We start from the raw sequence: 16,883 nt of genomic DNA on the forward strand, positions 1-16,883 counted from the left end.
TCTTAAAGCGGCCGTAAGACACGCTGGCCGCTTTAAGAGTCACAGCCACATCGGCTGCAATGGCATTTCGGTGTGGGGCGTTAAAGACGGCCCTGGTGTGGCAGAATCGGCCGCTTAAATGGGCGGCCGTGCGGCCGTTTCATGTACATTCCGGGGCGGCCTGGGGGGCAATTGCCCCCCTGCCCCCCGGCCCAGCCCGCCCCTGCTGGTAGCTAGTCCGTGTATGTACTACACAAATTGGTGTGACACTCTCCCTGCCACATCTGGTAAAACATTTGTACCACTTTGGATACCCGAAATGTTGAGGTGATATATATTTTGCTACTTAACACCTTGATGCTTTTGAAAGCTCTAGTTTTCATTCTGAAGACCGCACCTGGGAACTTTCTGAGCCCCCTTGAGGGATGCAGGTAGGAGATCCTGCTAACAACAGTGGCGCTTCCCCTTAGTGACCTGGAATGGCAGCGATTCACCCGGATTCTCCAGGTGAAACCCGGAGAGTTCACAGGTATGTCGATAACCCATCTAGTTTGTACATTCTTGCTGAAAGACTAACAAGCTCTAATTTGTTACAAAGTACTTTCTTAAATGCCTGGAGCTCATTTTACAAAATAAAAATGCGGTAGCAAGTGTTATTTGTGGTAGGGGTAAAACATGAGCGAATGTCCAGTGGGTCTGAAATGTGCCTAGACTGTGAAAACAGTAGGATAGGGGCCTACTTCTTGTAAAGGAAAAGGAAGAGAGATAGGAAAGAGGGAATATAGAGAATAGAGATAGGAATAGGATTCATTAAGAAAGGCTGTATTACAACCATGTTATCATTTGCAAAGTTTTCAATGGCTCTTTTCAGCTCCTGTTCTGGATTTGGGATGTGCGCTAAAAATGGAATGTTTATCCGGATGAAGTAAGGAAACCTCATGTTGTATCAATAATTTTATAGTATTGGGGGAACGTTTGGGATTAGTATGGCAGAAGGTAGCAAAAGGTAAAACCGAATTTAGGGAGTTTTGTTTTAGTTGCCCCTAAACCCCCCTGTTCTCGTCCCCACCTTCTCATGAGAAGAGTAGCTGAGAAGCTCTGGATACGTTCCCCTAAACAAGCCCCTTTCCTCACAGCACATGAAATGATACTGATCAGCTTTGCCTACATGGACCCCCCTCCCGCCTTGCACATGAAACAAGTAGAGCTTCTGAGCGGCCCTGGATACATTCCCCTAAATGAGCCCCCCCCCACAAATGAAACAAGCAGAGCAGATCTGGATACCTTCCCCTAAATAACCCTCTATTTTCTTCCCTAAACGAGCCCCCCTTTCCTGCCCATAAAACGTGTAGAGATGCAGCAGCTCTTGAGATAATCCCTAAACGAGGCCCCCCTTTACCCTGCCCATGAGCCAAGAAGAGCAGATGAAAGGAATTGAAAGTTGGAATGCTGATTGAGAATGTCAGAAGGCACAGAAAGAAATGCCCAGGGAGGTAAGACACTAGACAAGGTGCTTCAAAATGCACAAACGAGAGCCAAAAGACGCCCCAGAAGTGTAAACGAAATGTCCTGTAGGCACTAACGAAGCGCCCTGAAGGGAGGATAAATACTCCCTGAGACCCCTCCCACAAATACAGCCTGACAACAGCCTTTATATTTGTAAATCGCCCCTTTTTTTTCTACTGTGTCAGCGTGGCAAGAGTTATTTTTAAAACCCTTTTACTGCGTTAGCTGGCTTCACACCAGCAGAATTGTGTCAGTTTTCAGTGGTGAAACCCAAATTTTTTTTTACTTGCAAAGATGTATGTTTGACGAATTTTTAATTACTACACACTACAATTCATAGATGTACATAACTAAAAATATGCGTGTCCTCAAATTTAATCTTGCATCTCTTTGTGGCTCACTGAGATGTAGCCTTACAGGCTATATGTAGGAGTCCTACTCGATATGTAGGAGTAGAATATAATGTTACAAATTCTTCTGTGTGTTTAACTATATCCTCCGGGATAGCATTTGGGCAAAGAGTTGTCTGTACTGTGCTCCCCACAAAGATGGGCAGAACAATTCTGATATAGAATATTCCTAGCAAAAAACATTTACACAAATTACAAGAAAGCATTTATCTCTCCCCTTTCTCTACCCTTATTTACTATCGCTTCCTTCCTTGTTCCCTTTTGTCCCTCTTTTTTTCTTCATTATCTCTCACTTTTCTTCCCATGCCTCTTCTTTCTCATTACCTCCTTTTCTCTTTATATCTCCATTTTCTCCCTATCTGTCCTCTTTCTTATTATCACCCATTCTCTTTATCTCTCCTCTTCCTCTCTTCGCTCTATATCTTTCTCTTTAGCTCTCCATTACTAGTTCTCCCCTTTCTCACTATCTATCTCCTTTCTCCCCATCTCTTTCCTTTCTTAAGTCCTGTGTCGGGAGCATAAGGTCTGTTTCAGTGCTCCATTGCAGTGCTCATCATATCCCAGCACTCAGCATCAATAGCTGGCACGTCTTGCGATCTGTATTAACAGATCTGGAGAGATCGGGTAGGGTGACAGACACCACAATTATTATTATTACCGTTATTTATACAGAGCCAGCAATGTATGCTGCACTTTTTACAATACGTATATTCAAGGGGTATTACAAAACTAGAAATGACAAAAGTGAAACATTGGGTAATGAGGACAAAGTATGATGGCTGATGAAAAATTCATGAAATGGTGTAGTTGTACAAGAATGCCTGTGCACTTCCATAGAAAGTGAATTTCAATAGGCTTTCTTTCCTACCACTGATTGGCCCCTTGAAGTAGCCAATCAATGGAACAAAAACGGGACCACAGAGAGACATTTCCCTGCAGCACTGGAGCTCTGTGGCTGAAACGTCTTTTAAATGCATAGGCGCATGCAAATAAGGTCAACAATAATCACCTTTGCCTCTATATCCACTTTATACATGATCCCTTGAAGTAATTGCCCGCTGTACAAATCAGCCTTTAGACAAAACTTGGGAAGAGGTGCAGTAGCCAGATCACTGAGGGGCACCGAGCGGTCGCTCATGAAAAAGTTTTCAGCAACAACTCGGTGCTTCTCTATCTCCTCCGCTCCCTACCGCCACCCGGCTCGTCGCTGTCCTGACTGCAGTGGTGGGAGCACGAGGCCTCTGTCTCGGTGACGGCGCTTCGTGCTGAGCACCAGAATATGACATAAAATCCCGGTGCTCAGCAGTGAAGCCGCGGCAGAGCAGCAAGACAGAGGCCTTGCGCTCCCACCACAAGACTTCATCAAGGTTATATGGGGGGCATAAGGCTTTTCTGGAGGCAGTGCCCCATGATATTCATTTTAACCCCCTTTATGCCACTCTGGCATATATGGGGTTAAAAGGCATATCATGGGACAGAGTGGCATATAGGGGTATAAAGCATTTCTGGAGGCAGAATTATATGTCAGATTATGCAAATTAGCATGGCCGGTATTTTTTTGCAAGAAAGGTGGCAACCCTAGTGCCGCGGTCATTCAGTAAGCGGCTCGTGGTCACTATGGGGAGGAGTGGGAGTGAGTGGAGGATAAGTGGGTGTAGCAAAAGGGGAGGGGGTTGTGGGGAAGGAGCCAGGGCGCAGCAAAATTATGTTTTGCCTAGGGTGGCAAAAATCCTTGCACCAGCCTTGTTTCTAATTATATATTATTGTACTTGTTTGCACTTGCACATAAATAATCTTTAATTAAAACTAGTTGTTTGTTACAAGATGTTTTCCTTTCTTTTTTGTGGGATGGGGGGCGCCAGAGGAGTAGTCCGCGCAGGGCGCCTGAACACCTAAGGCCGGCCCTGCATATTGGTAACTCTCATTAACCTTACCACAGTGGTTTCACTCATCATTTATATAGGCATTAAATAATGAAATCACTGAAAATTACGTTTGGCCCCACTAAGATAACCTCAACAGACCACTAAAAATGCTATTATTGTCTCTCTTACAGAAATCAGCCCAGGGTGACATGTATCCAGTATGGGTGACACAAGCAGAGCATGTGTTCAAGGGAAAAAAAAACTTCTGGGTACTGCATTTTCCAAACAGTTTGTGCCAACAAGGAGCTGCAAACTATGTAGGTCTCACCAACTCAATGAAAACATATTTTAGGGCATAAACCGAATAGTAAAAAAAATATTGTGCAAATCAATGAAATCTGTACATATTTAAACATACAGAATGACTGTTATAATCGTTTCAACTAGATTTTACCTATTGTTACAGGTTGGGTTCAGTTTATAAGTAACAGATACCTTATGTTATGTAATCTCTGCCAAAATTGGGAAGCAGACTCTGTCACCCAGAAACTACTTCTTTTAATTGTCTCATTGAATGCATAATTTCTGTATAGGTGCTCACAGGTTTATTATTTATTTGTAGCTTTTCTGGTGTATGGTTATAAAAGTGGCACATTCTGCATGAACATTGGATTGGATTGGACCTATCATCTATCTATCTATCTATCTATCTATCTATCTATCTATCTATCTATCTATCTATCTATCTATCTATCTATCTAACTAACTACAGCACTTTCTAAGTAAAGCCACACCAGTCTAAATCCAGGAATAGCCATGTGTATGTGTGAGCTGTATACAGGCAGCTGAGTGGGAGGGAGACCCCACTATATATGGTCAGTACTCAGACTCCAGCTTGGACCTTCACAAGGCAGGGATGTCCTGGCTTCTCTCCAAATATGGAGCTGAGTGAGTGTAGGGCTTCCCTGGATACCTTTTCAGGGGCTACCCTATATATAAGGATGGCAGTGTACTGCAAACACCAGCACGCTGCTCTACCTTCGCCCTCACTGCTGCACAACGGTGAGTCCTGCAGAGCTTCCCCTAATCCTTTCCCTCCTAGACCTGGAGCAACACTTAACCCTTCTTCAGCCAAGCCCTTACAGAAAGTTGCTTAAATTATTAATGTTAGCTTTTATGTATATAGCGCCAACAATTTACGCAGCACTTCTTAAATCTTTCTTCTGATTAACAGCACACACAACTAAATATATAGCATCTGTTTCGGGGTTGCAGATGTAATTCAGTATTTTATCACTATAAATTTATGATCTTTTGGTATTTTTACCTATTTTGTGACAGTTCTACAGCTCTCTTTCCTTGCAGGGATTGTCAGAGCCTTAATGTAGTGTCATTAAGGGGAAAGAGACAGATAGGAAGGGGAAAAAGGTTAAAACCTGAGTACCAGTGGGAAAATATTTCAAATGCAATTAGTTTCCAAATGGTCTAACCCCAGTCATACCAGTCTTACAGAACATGCTAATCCCTTTAACCATATCTTTAAGATTTACTAATTCCTCCACTAGAATTGCTAAGCACTATTGACATAATTTCTTGGCAAGCTCCATTATGAGAGGCAAGTTGCATGTGCCATAGAAAATAACAGCTGGCCAAACAGTAACAGGTGGGACAACAAAGTGGGACAGGTGTGACAAGTTGAAATATTGCGGGGGGAGCAGAGAAGGAATGGTCAAGGAATATTAAAGAAACACAGCAAATGGCCACTAATCCGGTGGGTCATTGACATACAGCCTAACTTTCTAATTCTGTCTTACAGCCCTTCTCCAGACTTCACCATGTGTGACGACGATGAGACCACTGCATTGGTCTGTGACAATGGCTCCGGACTGGTGAAAGCTGGCTTTGCTGGAGATGATGCTCCCCGAGCTGTCTTCCCTTCCATTGTGGGACGTCCTCGTCACCAGGTAAAGCTACTTCTACAATATTACTACTTCTTACCAACAGTAGAGATTCAACACTGCTGGACCCTTTTATACAATATCAGACAATATTTCATGAGTCCACAAATATAAATGATTGTTTTGTGTGAATCACATAATAGGATAGTGAGTGCATTGAACCGCCTTCCAGTTGAGGTGATAGAAACATTTAGGTTCACTTTAGATAAACATATGGCTGCCTTGGTAAAAATAGATGAAATATGATATCTTGAGCTCTTTACACTCTACTCTTTACACTGTTCACAAACATATGCTGTGTTATATTACACTCTACTGCTCTGCTTCTTGCCAGATTTTTAACATCTGTAGTTTAATTCTCTTAACATAGCACATGATTAATAAGAATTAGTGATACCAGTATTTACACTAATAGAATCCCCGGAGATAATTTTCTAGGGGATTTCAGGTCACATTATTTGGGTAGTCAGAGCTGTGTGGATTAAAATGTGTATCATGCTCAATGACGTCTTATGTACAGAGAGGTCAGATACACGCTGATAAGCACATGTGAATCTCTAGCTTGGCTGCATGACTTAACCCTAATAAAAACCACAATTGGTTGCACTCCCTTTCACAATTCAGAACTCAACAGGCGCGGTTTTCCAATACCTCTATTTCATTCTTACCATAACATAATTCCTAAAATCTGCCTGTTGGATTAGTTTGACATTTAATATTTTGCACTTCATTTTCATTTCACCTGTCCATTCCTCTGATCTGGAGCTTTTTATATATCCTGACAGGAAATATTTGAACATATTCTATGTCAGCACATGACCCAGCTGTTGGTTAGTTCCCTAATGACCCTGGGAGGAATTCAGAAATCCCTACATGGCCAAAATACAATGGCTGTACTGTATACTTTAGGCACAGTCATTTTCACATCTCCTGTTACAAATAATTTCATTGAATCCCTCATGGAATAAGCAATGGTTATACAGATCTCACAATCACATTTCTTCATTTCTCTGCCTCTAATTTAATTTCTGTTTTCCTTTTGCATTTGTGTGCATTCATATTTTTATCTCTTAACCTCTTTTGGTCTTTCTCCTCCAATAAGCGTTTTCAATATAAAAGAACATAGAGACTAATCAATATCAGGGTATGTGTCTGAAAATCGCAGAACACTGACTGCGTTACAATTCTAGGACGTATTCACTAAACAGGGTAGTTATGTTGTGATGAAATTAATTTAATCTGATTCCACAATGCATTATATGGTGCCACCCATCAGGTTTCTAGTGCAAGAAGAACAAGTTGTCCTGTCACAACTTATTATTAATGCACCTATATAACCTCTATAATACACTATTTACTGAATATACCTAATTTAATAATGCCAGATCCCCACCAACTTGTATGCTTCATTATGAGATGCAGCTTTACTCTTGGAATAACAACGAATAATAACGACAGGTTTACAGCATTGTAGTACACTTCCAACCTGCTTTAAAATAAATTCAATAGGATCAGACACCCTACTCTAAAGATATACAATAATGACCCCCCCCCTTTGAATTATATTTTTGCTACAGCACACTTCTTGGTTTATACATCATGATTAATCTCTAAGAAGGTAAAGTCCCTTATATATATATATATATATATATATATTTATATATATATAATTACAACAAACACTTGTTTACCCTATTATCTCTCCTTTCAAATCTCCCTAATGGTTTGCACTATTCGTTTTCCAGGGTGTCATGGTCGGTATGGGACAGAAGGATTCCTATGTTGGAGATGAGGCACAGAGCAAAAGGGGTATCCTGACTCTGAAGTACCCAATTGAGCACGGTATTATCACCAACTGGGATGACATGGAGAAGATCTGGCACCATACCTTCTACAATGAACTGCGTGTAGCCCCAGAGGAACACCCCACATTGCTCACTGAGGCTCCCCTCAACCCCAAGGCCAATCGTGAGAAGATGACTCAGATCATGTTTGAAACCTTTAACGTCCCTGCAATGTATGTGGCTATTCAAGCTGTCCTCTCTCTGTATGCCTCTGGCCGTACCACTGGTAAGAAAAATATTATATACCTAATAGTAGATTAGTATTTGTGCATAGATAAGTGACCTCATCAAATCATTTTACTGCAGCTAATGTATTAGTGAATTTATCAGTAGGATTGTACACTTTTATCGTATATACAGAGCACTATGCTTTTATTGTATGAATGCTCAGCTCTATACATTTGTTTATTGTTAGTACAGAAAAATATCATTACACTGCAATATGTCAATTGCTAGTGTATATTTTATAACACCTGCATATATCCAACCATTGTTGCAATTACATTATCTCCTATTTAACCTATGGTTCAGAGAGTTAACTCCAACCATTGTTAATATAAAAAGGCATTCCTGTGAAAACATAGACTCGCATAGTTCCCTGTCTAAAAACACAGTAGTAAATGAAGTCCTCCATGTTTTATCAAGACATATATACACACATACATGTATAATCCTCACCCAAATAATTGTGTTCTTGCAGGTATTGTTCTGGACTCTGGAGATGGTGTGACACACAATGTGCCCATTTATGAGGGGTATGCCCTGCCCCATGCCATCCAACGTCTGGACTTGGCTGGCAGAGATTTGACGGACTACCTCATGAAAATCCTGACTGAGAGAGGTTACTCTTTCGTCACCACAGGTTAGTACGACATATGCACTGCATGACAAACCGCAATTGCAGAATGATACAGAACTTGCCATTCTATAAAGTTATCTTCTTTGCCCCCACACAGCTGAGCGTGAAATTGTAAGAGACATTAAGGAGAAGCTGGCATACGTAGCTCTGGACTTCGAGAATGAGATGGCGACAGCTGCCTCCTCATCCTCCCTGGAAAAAAGCTATGAGCTCCCCGACGGACAAGTCATTACTATTGGAAATGAAAGGTTCCGCTGCCCTGAGACACTTTTCCAGCCATCTTTTATTGGTATGCGTGCTTACTAAGATATACAACTACATTATGGGGCTTCTTTTTTTTTTCTAGACACTCTTATGATACTTTCTTCATCCCTAGGTATGGAATCTGCTGGTATCCATGAGACCACATACAACTCCATCATGAAGTGTGACATTGATATCCGTAAGGACCTTTATGCCAACAATGTGCTGTCTGGTGGTACCACCATGTACCCTGGTATTGCTGACCGTATGCAAAAGGAAATTACAGCTCTTGCTCCTAGCACCATGAAGATCAAGGTAACACCCGATTCACTATAGTTTCTACAACAGAAGTAGTATATTCTTATACAATTATGCTACCTCACTTGCTGCTAACAGCACATTCCACCTAGCACAGGAACAGATACTACCATGTCATCCTTCAGTAAAATACAATGTTCATTCCCACCACTACGAAGTAAAACACTCAGTTTTCATGTGTGGTTTCAGGTCTGTAACTGTAGCAGGATAACAAGGGAACTCTGCCAATCAAATCCCCAAAGTATTAAAGTCTCCTTTGTGACCCCTTATCTATTCTAGCCTGTATCTAAGACAAAACCAATAGACACTTACGGTTTGGTCAAACACTATGTTACTAGAGCAGCTCTGTTATGTTTGTATCAGTGTGAAGCTGTATGATTTACAATCATATCTAATTTTTAATTCTCTGTTCTACAGATTATTGCTCCCCCTGAGCGTAAATACTCTGTCTGGATTGGTGGTTCCATTTTGGCCTCTCTGTCCACCTTCCAACAGATGTGGATCAGCAAACAGGAGTATGATGAAGCAGGTCCCTCCATCGTACACAGGAAGTGCTTCTAATTTTAATATATGTGCTAAAACTTTAGCCATTGTGATGTTCACAAAACTACACAAAATAAATTATGCAAAAACATCAACCCCTGCTTTATTTTTGTTATTTGCTTCCATAAAATATATGATTCCATCACTTTAACTGAAGTATGTATGATGGCACATTATATATATATATATATATATATATATATATATATATATATATATATATATATATATATATATATATATATCTATCAGTGTTACAGTCATAGTGTACCATTTAAACCAAGGCTCTTCAAGAGGTACGATGCAGGCCTGTTTTATAGCCCGCATCTAGCGGAGAAACTTAAAAGGCTTATTTTGGGTTAGTATGTGGCTTACTAAAAAATATAAATTACCTTGAAAAACAAAGTTAAACTGACAGAGTATTAGTAAAGGGGCATGTGATGGCTTATAAAATATTTTTTTTGGAAAGGAAATTGCTCTAAGGTTTAAGAATGCAGTCTCTCAGAGTGGGCACCTTGACTGCATACCCATTCTACACATTGTGCTCAATCAGCAAAGGGAGAAAACCTTGATGCACCATATCATTTACATGCAATTACCTCATTATTGAGCACAGCATCCTATCTTGTGAACATATAGTAACTGCCTCAAATTTAAATACAGCCTATTAAAAAATGACTCGCTGGATTAAGTAGATTTAAAGAGTTATTTATTAACCATTAAAAGAACTAGCTGGAGCGTGTTAATTACACGCATTTGCACAAGTCAAACAAGGCTTTTTAAGAAATAACAAAAAAAAAACAACTAAACAAAAGGCATAAACAAGACAATCTCTGTGCCCCCAGAAACCACCCCTGTCCATCTACCCCTAGATCTATTTAGTGACAGCAGCCCACACAATGTCCTGAGTGCGAGTGTGATGCATCTCCAAACTTCGTCCTGCGACTTAGAATTTCATACGTACAATCATCACTGCAGCACCCTGATACACTGGGTGAGGTTTCATCTATTTCAAACCTGGGGAAACAAGAGAGGAAGAGAAGGCATGAGGGGCAAACAATATAGAGGGGATGAAAGGCACAATTCATGGGAGTGTTGGTCACTTACTGTAAAGCATCTCTGAAGAACTGGTAAGCACCGTGATTGTGTTTAAAGACAGTGAGGACAACTTTTTTCATCTGTGTGCTGCAAACACCACATAAAGAAATTAAACCGTTAGATTGCAATGAAAGAAAGGGTGAGACTAACACTTGTATTGCAAATTTGGGGGACGGGCTTCTCCTGCAAGAATGGCTGAGATGGTCCTTAACATCTATGTAAAACATTGAGTTGACTCCAGAAATCTCCTTGCATTAACCATGTATTTTTCATGGCTGGCTTACCCCTTTTTACAGGGATGAAATTCTGTAACATATTGTGAAGTCAAAAGTTGTAATAACTACAAACTCATAATTTTGTGTACAAACCCATAAGTCTACACACCTCAATGAATAAGTAATGGAACACTCACATAGCAGCCCCATCTTGTATTACTCTCCATTTGTTTATTTTGTTTAAAATGAATACAAAAACTGTGATAAAAAACTTGTTTAAGGGTGAACCCAAATGATTTTGGCTATTTCCCACATGGTTGTAGAATATAACAAAAAGTAAATGACACATAATGTCAGGTTGTCTGAGAATAAACCTGAGGGCCCCTGAGTTTATTCTCAGCCTGGGCGCCTCTTGGAATACATGACACAGTGCAGAGCCTTCTACTGGGTTTGCCTATTCTAGAATATCATGCTGTTTTTATCTCTGCATTCCTTACAAACTGACGTGAAGCCGCACTGAACAAGGTTCTAATTCACATTAAAGGGGTAGTAATGCCACATATTTTCCTTGGATCAGTGAACCTTGATTCACATATAAACAAGCAGGGTTTCGACTTGTTTGGTTTACCATTGGTTACTGTTCACCTTCTGACAGGTAGCATTGCCAGGTGTACGGCACATGCACCAGCTGCAAATGTTTTCAATGACTTGCAAAAAAAATAAATAAAAAATATAGCACTTGAGAAATAAAATCTGAACAGTTTCAAAATCAGGGGTAATATTCTTTAAAATAACAGGGAATCTGTTTCTCAGGCTTTTTTCATGGATGACAAAAGAAAACATCTGTTACAACTACATTCTCAGCAATACATTGGGTTCCCATCCAGACAATTGTGAAGGACAAACGGCTAATTTGATCATTGCAGCAAATGTTATTCCCTTGTCCTTTGAATCCATTCCATGTATAAGGAAAAGAAGCACTTTAACCTGCATACCCCTTCACGATTTAATAAGCCCAAAACAAATAGCACATGGACAGTTTATGTAATATTAACTTTTTATAAGGATGAAGAATGCCTAAATATGGACAAGTTAACAAAAGCTTCCATGCACGTTCCTTTATGCAAGGCACCATGTTTCTTAAGACAGCATATACCAAAGACATTGTTCTATTTCTCAAACTGCACACACTGATTAAAAGGTGGGCTTCACTGACTTTAGCAACTAAAAGTTAGTTAACAAAACTACCTTAAGGCTTGTTTTTCTGTCAGTGTAACTGTTTAGGAGACATTAACATTAAAAGTATGGGATTATTGAACCACAGAAAGCCATGTTCTGTGGTAAATGTTGACAAAACAAATATGCAATATATATTCTGTCCCTCGTATATCTTCCTTCTCTTTAACCCTCTCACAAAGGCAGCCTCTGCCATGAAGAAGACATCACAAAATGGGAAAATTTACTTAACACGTAGGAATAGTCATGCAGTTCCTGAGAAAGATAATATGAGTTAATTTGAGCCATATTTGAACTTAAGGTACTTAATGAATCTGCTTTAAAGTGAATTATCTCACTGCAGTGTTTTATGGGACACCTGAGCTGGCTTTGAGCATCAAAGATTTGTATTCACCAGTTTGGGATTTTGCTGGAGATAGTTGAAGTTTCAATGCACTTCGTCACTTAACATTATAAGGGACCAACAATATGAGCTTATCCACCATGAAGGACTGAGCTGGCCCTGCAGGATTCCCAGTTAAATGAAGCAAGGAAATTGAAATACACTTTTGCCGACGCATTATATTTGACACTAACTAAAACACATGACAGGAGTACAAAAAAGTATTTTGGTTGAACACAAGTTGCCTCTCATAGGACACATCCTTAAATCTAGGTGCATTCAGTAATAATGTCATGATTTTAAGAAATTAGTTTCACAGTCATTACATTTGGGGTAAAGGAGTGATGCTTAATTCTGACCAACAGTACGGTTAAGGAAAACCACATTTGTATTAATGTGATCAGAATACCAATAAAAACATTCACATTTCTTAAGATTGCTTATGTAAAAACAAATGAATGAAAACCCAAAAATTCAAAACGAGCACTAATCATTTCTGTCTACCTGTTACTTTCATGTAATCTCAAAGCAAAGTTCTCTCACCTATTTGCCATCAGCTGTAGGATCTGTACGAGGAATTTCCCAACTCCTTTCCTGCGGACCCGAACCTCTAACTGAACTTCATAACTGAAACGTGGCCAAAACATACGGAAGTTTAGCTTCTTAACAAAAGTAACACATTTGTACAAGTTCAGTGCAGATACAATTTGTATAATGCAAACAAACTAACGGGCTAAGACACCTGCCCATTTGTTGTACTTTTACATTATTTAACCCCTTAATGACAAAGCCCGTACATGTACGGGCTCAAAATGCATTGTTTTCAATGGGTTTAGGGACCGCTCATTGTCCTTAAGGGGTTAAAAGTGTGTAAAGTATATAGTTATGTAATCCTTTACTAGAGCTACCGGAGACAATTCCAAACTTCTACCTTCCTGAAAAACGTCACTTTCACTGAGACATTCGACAATTCTAGATCAAGCAATTTTGTTTCAGCCCACAACTGCCTGCAGAATAATGAAATTCGGCATTTGCGTGCATGCAGGGGGAACCAAAGTATCTGATCATTTTCTTACCAATATTTGGGGGGCTAGAACTCAATGAGGTTATAAAATATGTTTTAGTTCAAGATACTACCTTCCCTTGAAACATAACTTAAAAATGGTGTGTGTTAAAGAAAATATTTCACGCAAAAAAACGTACCATGTAAACATGTAAATACAACCACTTAACTGATATACTTTCAGAATTGAACAAAGACTGCTGGTTGGTGCTGTATTCAAAATAGCTCCCTCGTAGCCTAGAGCTTGCTGCTGTTCCTTTCCCAATGTTTCTCAGGCAGGCAAATGGTTTGCAATATGACCAAACGGGCAAACAGCACATATGAACACTGTCACCAACATAATGTAACATATATAACAAAGCACAATGGCATTTTAATGCTTTGATTTGTATTAGATAGGCATAAAAGATATAGCTTTTTTTTTTTGAGCTGCCAAAATTTAAAATCCTGCCTCTCAATCAATTCCAAATTGTAATTCCTTTAGTAATATAAATAAAAGTTGTTAATAGGTAGTCAAAAATAAAATTCACAGGGAAATTTGCAACCTAAGATCCAGTAAGTAGGGTTCGTTTGCCACTTTGGACTTAAAACACTGTAAAGGGAACTGCTCATTTTCCTCCAGAGCCAATTCATAGGAGGAAGCAACTAATGAATTTTCCAGTTACTCATGGCACCTAGTAAATGTTTTTTAAATCTCTGACTTTGTAGTTTTAGAAAATTGCCTGAAGAACACCAATGATCTCACAGAATTTGAGGTATTGCAGCAGATTACAAAACAAGTGAACTACATGAGCCAAATAGTTTTTATCTGCTATCAAATTCTACATCTTCAACTTATCATCTGGTTTTACCTTTTAATTATTATACTTAATAGATTTACCTTTTCAGACACATCACAGGCACTATTGTTAAAGTACCAACTTCCAAGACACATGCTAGATTTCAATATTACATGATTTTTACAGTGACTTCGAACTTACCAGTAGAGAACCTCATCACCGCATTCCACATCGAATCTGAAGTGCACAAAGGCGACAGGGGCACCAAGCTCATCACGGGCAATAAGATACCAGGCTCGTTCATCTGTCATCTCCTCTCTCTTCTCCCTCTCCTTCCATCCCCACTCGCTCTGTTCATACCTATAGAAACATCCATGGGCATCAGAGACTTTGTTGTCCCTGGGTGCCCACACGCCAAAGAGAGAGTGACCTCGACAGCACTAGTGCAGGCAGCACAGGATTAAGATGCCCAGCCCCTTCATGGCTGATTTAGGTAGGGCACCTCAGGGGCACTTACAACAGCTGCATGTTTGTCTTGGTGAGTTCAAAGGCCCAATCCAGAGTCTTCTGATCCAAGTGTGACACTCGACAGCACTCTATAGTTAGACTGAGTCTGAGAATCAGGAAACAAAAAATGACTAAATCAGGAGGGCTTATTAAAGTCTTCTAAAGACATCTCTTCAGTTACTCTGATACAAATTTAACATCTACCCAATGCCCCACTCACCCATTCCTGTCATATTTCTTGAAGACTGGAAATGCCCCAAGAGGATCACACTGCTATAGAAAACAAGACAAAAAAGAATGAGGAGGGAGTGTAGAAAGCCTGGATGGACATATATTAATAATCCAACAAACACCAAACAAATCCCCCTGGATGACTTTGTAAATGGGTATTACCTGATTGGCTGCCTGCACCTTGGCGCATACAGCTGCCATAGCTGCTCGTTCTTCTTGGCGCTTCTGCTTCTTTTCTTTCGCTCTTACAGATTTCCGCTGTGTGCCAAAGAAACGGTGCATAAATAAAAATTTTATAGAAATAATAATCTTGACACTAATGCAAAATAGTACTATATCAAAAAACTGTAGCGAACTCTTTAATTTTTTCTCTTCTTGTAACTCACCATTTCACACCTATTCACCTCCTCAGGAAACACCTAATACTTTTATATTAAGGGCTATGTGCCAAAATCATGTGGTGAAGGGCTTTACTAACACTTTGTATTTGACTCTGTGACCTACTAGCCATAAGCAGATATTTAAAAAGGAATGAATTCTGCGCATGCAATTCAAATTATCAACATATTACTGTGATAGACCCATACCAGCCAAACACCTTAAGCTCCTAGAAAAGAGGGATACCTGGTGGGTAGAGAAGGGAATTTGGATCCCAAACAGGGACACTTGGTTGATATGGTATAACGAGATTGCATTTACCACAAAATACACCATCCTAGCATCCGCAGTTCGTACCGACAGCCTCCAGGCACTACGCCACATGAGAACATCTGTCCCTTAGCCACCACATTCCTCCAGCACCCGCTCATGCCCTAAAATGTAAATAATTTACCACCCTCGCTTAGTCTATCGTCCATCTTCCTATACTACCCCATTATTCTCGTTTCTCACCCCCATGACGTTGACAATGACGTAAGACTCAATCCCGGTTCGGTTCGGTACTGGATAGTGGGGGGGAAAAAGAAATGAAACGGGATGGGATGAGTTTGGTGATATCATCACGCACGGCGTCCAGACGCCATCCTCTTTTTGTATTCATATGTAGTAGAAGTGCAATGACACGCTTACGTGTGGTACGTCTGCGTGCCGAGCCTCGCTTTGGATTGGCGGGGAAAGTGAGCGCTCCACCTAGTTTAGCGTCGCCTTTTGTTTTTGGGAGAATAAAACACGACCGGTGTGACGTCAACGAAAAAAAAGGCGTAGCCGTGCGTTAGCTATGTAGCGGCTGCACATGGGATGCATTTTTTTGTTCTATCTATCTATCTATCTATCTATCTATCTATCTATCTATCTATCTATCTATCTATCTATCTATCTAATCACTGGAATAGAGACAATTTAGTACCATGGTTCACCTAGAATTACTGACTGAATAGCTTGTATACATATAATTTCCATGTTATGTACAGAATGTCTCCCTGCCTACTATATAAATCATATAGTTATATTATACTCTCTCTCTCGATGCACATAAGCACTATTTGGCTTAAGCGTGGGCACCCAATATCGCATGCAACTTAATATAGCGTTTGCACCCTCTGCTTCATTGCTGTAACTGGTTGCTCGCGTTCAGCCACGGCATTAAAAAAGCTTTTCTCTGAGCAGTAAATACAGTAATGTAGATAAAGCTTTCATTTTCCGCTACACGTTCTTTATCTGATGCCCTGGAGGCTACCATGATCAGTCGTGATATTAAGGGTCACTTTTCCTGTTCCAACATCACACTTAGGCTAAGTGTTTAGGTGTACATACATATTTATATTGTAAGTAGGGTGCCTAATGATGTGTGCTAAGTAGGTTTTATCCACTTGAAAAACAAGAGCAGGTAAATGTGTGTTTTGTATGGG

The 16,883-nt window shown here is 40.1% G+C and overlaps 2 protein-coding genes across 3 annotated transcripts; one reads left to right on the top strand and one right to left on the bottom strand.

Moving 5' to 3' along the window:
* The first annotated feature begins 4,726 nt into the window (after positions 1-4,726).
* LOC128467153 (actin, alpha skeletal muscle 3) lies at positions 4,727-9,620 on the top strand. Its single transcript, XM_053448687.1, has 7 exons — positions 4,727-4,822; positions 5,577-5,724; positions 7,464-7,788; positions 8,263-8,424; positions 8,519-8,710; positions 8,798-8,979; positions 9,400-9,620. The coding sequence occupies exons 2-7, from the start codon at positions 5,596-5,598 to the stop codon at positions 9,541-9,543; spliced, it is 1,134 nt and encodes a 377-aa protein (XP_053304662.1). The 5' UTR covers positions 4,727-4,822; positions 5,577-5,595; the 3' UTR covers positions 9,544-9,620.
* A 597-nt stretch (positions 9,621-10,217) lies between these two features.
* Positions 10,218-16,064, bottom strand: NAA40 (N-alpha-acetyltransferase 40, NatD catalytic subunit). Of its 2 annotated transcripts, XM_053448695.1 has the most exons (9): positions 15,928-16,064; positions 15,736-15,848; positions 15,199-15,294; positions 15,026-15,078; positions 14,816-14,911; positions 14,500-14,658; positions 13,000-13,083; positions 10,633-10,710; positions 10,218-10,542 (listed from the first exon to the last, which is right to left on the bottom strand). In XM_053448695.1, the coding sequence occupies exons 2-9, from the start codon at positions 15,796-15,798 to the stop codon at positions 10,404-10,406; spliced, it is 768 nt and encodes a 255-aa protein (XP_053304670.1). In that variant the 5' UTR covers positions 15,799-15,848; positions 15,928-16,064; the 3' UTR covers positions 10,218-10,403. The 2 variants fall into 2 exon arrangements, with proteins under 2 accessions (XP_053304670.1, XP_053304669.1); XM_053448694.1 differs by lacking the exon at positions 15,736-15,848.
* Between the last annotated feature and the right edge of the window lie 819 nt (positions 16,065-16,883).

The sequence above is a fragment of the Spea bombifrons genome, chromosome 10 (assembly GCF_027358695.1).
Source record: "Spea bombifrons isolate aSpeBom1 chromosome 10, aSpeBom1.2.pri, whole genome shotgun sequence".
NCBI lineage: Eukaryota > Metazoa > Chordata > Amphibia > Anura > Pelobatidae > Spea > Spea bombifrons.